The sequence below is a fragment of the Trypanosoma rangeli genome (assembly GCF_003719475.1).
Source record: "Trypanosoma rangeli strain AM80 chromosome Unknown Tra_15.4_contig_00519, whole genome shotgun sequence".
In the NCBI taxonomy this organism is placed as follows: Eukaryota; Euglenozoa; class Kinetoplastea; order Trypanosomatida; family Trypanosomatidae; genus Trypanosoma; species Trypanosoma rangeli.
This window is the reverse complement of record NW_021706252.1, coordinates 1-1,683: the sequence shown is the minus strand read 5'-3', so window position 1 is coordinate 1,683 and position 1,683 is coordinate 1. Positions and strand designations below refer to the sequence as shown.

At 57.0% G+C, this 1,683-nt stretch overlaps 1 protein-coding gene across 1 annotated transcript, besides 1 other annotated feature; it reads left to right on the top strand.

Moving 5' to 3' along the window:
• Positions 1–163: 163 nt before the first annotated feature.
• Positions 164–216: a microsatellite.
• A 1,016-nt stretch (positions 217–1,232) lies between these two features.
• TraAM80_09126 (uncharacterized protein) lies at positions 1,233–1,655 on the top strand (the record flags this gene model as incomplete). The annotated part of the gene is made up of 1 exon (XM_029385829.1): positions 1,233–1,655. One exon carries the CDS (start codon positions 1,233–1,235, stop codon positions 1,653–1,655), a length of 423 nt encoding a protein of 140 aa, XP_029234378.1.
• Between the last annotated feature and the right edge of the window lie 28 nt (positions 1,656–1,683).

Below are 1,683 nucleotides of genomic sequence, written 5' to 3'. Positions count from 1 at the left end.
TCTACTACTCCATGCGCATTTTCTATGGATAACACTTTCTTCCCCTTCCTCGATTGCGGCTGCCACATGCACACAGACGGTGCCAACCTCGTGGCTGTGCGTTGCACTGGCTTTCCAAATGGGAAGCGAGTCCGCGGACACAGTGAGGGACAACCGTGATGCCTGTGTGTGTGTGTGTGTGTGTGTGTGTGTGTGTGTGTGTATATGTGTATGTGTTTTGGGGTGCGCCTCTGAGTGATTTGTCTGTCGCCCTCACGGGGCGCAGAGGTAGCGTGGACGTCGTTGGAACGGTGCCAGCGCTAGTTGCCTCGCAGAGGGGGAGGCCAGCAGCCGGCAGTTGGTATCTTCGACTTGATGTTGGTTTATGGTGACGGCGGCCGGGTTTGGGTGGCCCGGGGCGAATGCGATGGATTCCCCACCCAATGGCTTCAGATGCCGAGGATGGGTGGCAAATGTTGTTTTGTCTCTGCGTGCGTGTGGCAAATGAGAGCAAGCGGGAAATGGTGTGGCGGCGGCATAGAGGCCATGTGGGCGGCGGGGCACAAGTGGGGAGAGAGCGCAGGGGGGTCTCGTTTGGGTTTCTATCCCCGCACTGCTGCCGTCGTTGTGGCTTGGGTTTTGGTTTTGACTTGTTGTGCTTTTTGCCTTTGCGGCGTGGTGCGGTGTGTGTGCATGTAGCAGGCTTTAGTTTTTAGTTTTTGTTTTTTTTTCCACCGCACCCTTTTTCACGTTTTCCCCTGAGAGTAATTCGGCTGCTGGGAGAAGAAGAGGGAGAGGAGAAAGGCGTTGAACTGCTGCTGCGGGGAGGGAGCTGTGATGCACGTGTGTGGGAGTCTGCTGATCCTCTGCCTTGGGTGTCGCAGGGCAAAAGAAGGGGCGAGGGCACGAGGGTGCGCCAGAGGTGTGAAACGACGCTGGACGCTGCTGCGGCGCTCTGCGAGACCTTCTTTGGAGTCTGCGCCCCCACGCAGCGGGTGGTGTGCGTCAGCGCGGGGAGGGCAGCCGTGCCTGCGCTGCTCACTCGCTGGGCGCTGGTGTGCCCATGCAGCCGCAGCGAGCAACGCGGACCACGCAGTTTTTTTTTGTTTTTGTTTGCCTGATGTCTCTCTGGGGGTGGGGCCGTCTTGGCGTTGCACCTCTCTTTCCCTCACTTTGTCTCCAACCCGCGAACACAGACGGTAGACACACACATACACAATCGCACATGCATTCTTCGACGCAGCAGGTATTTGATGGCGGATGAAGCTGGCATGCGAGCGCGCTCCGCGACGAGGACTGTCGTCCGGTGGATGGCGTTGCTGCTGCTGCAGTGCTTGGGCAGTCACCCCTCCTTCACCGCAGCGGGAGAGGACAGACGCGTGATCGTTAAAATCAAGACGTTTTTTGGCAGGCCCTATTGGGAGTTTATTGAGAGGCATGTTGTCGTCGTTTATTTTGACGTATGTGCTGATGCCTGTCGTGTAGGTGGAGGCCTCCCTTATGCGGATCAAACATCTGCTGCGCATCAGTCCATCACGGATTGCTTGAGACTGGTGCGAGGCTCTACAGATCCTGCAATACATTCACGTACATGGGTGGCGACGCCATGTGAAGCGTCAATTGGCAGGAGGACCCAGCCAAAGAGTGTCAACGAGGTGTTATTGGAGCGTCTTTGAATTACATCTTCCAGTGGAATCTGGTCGG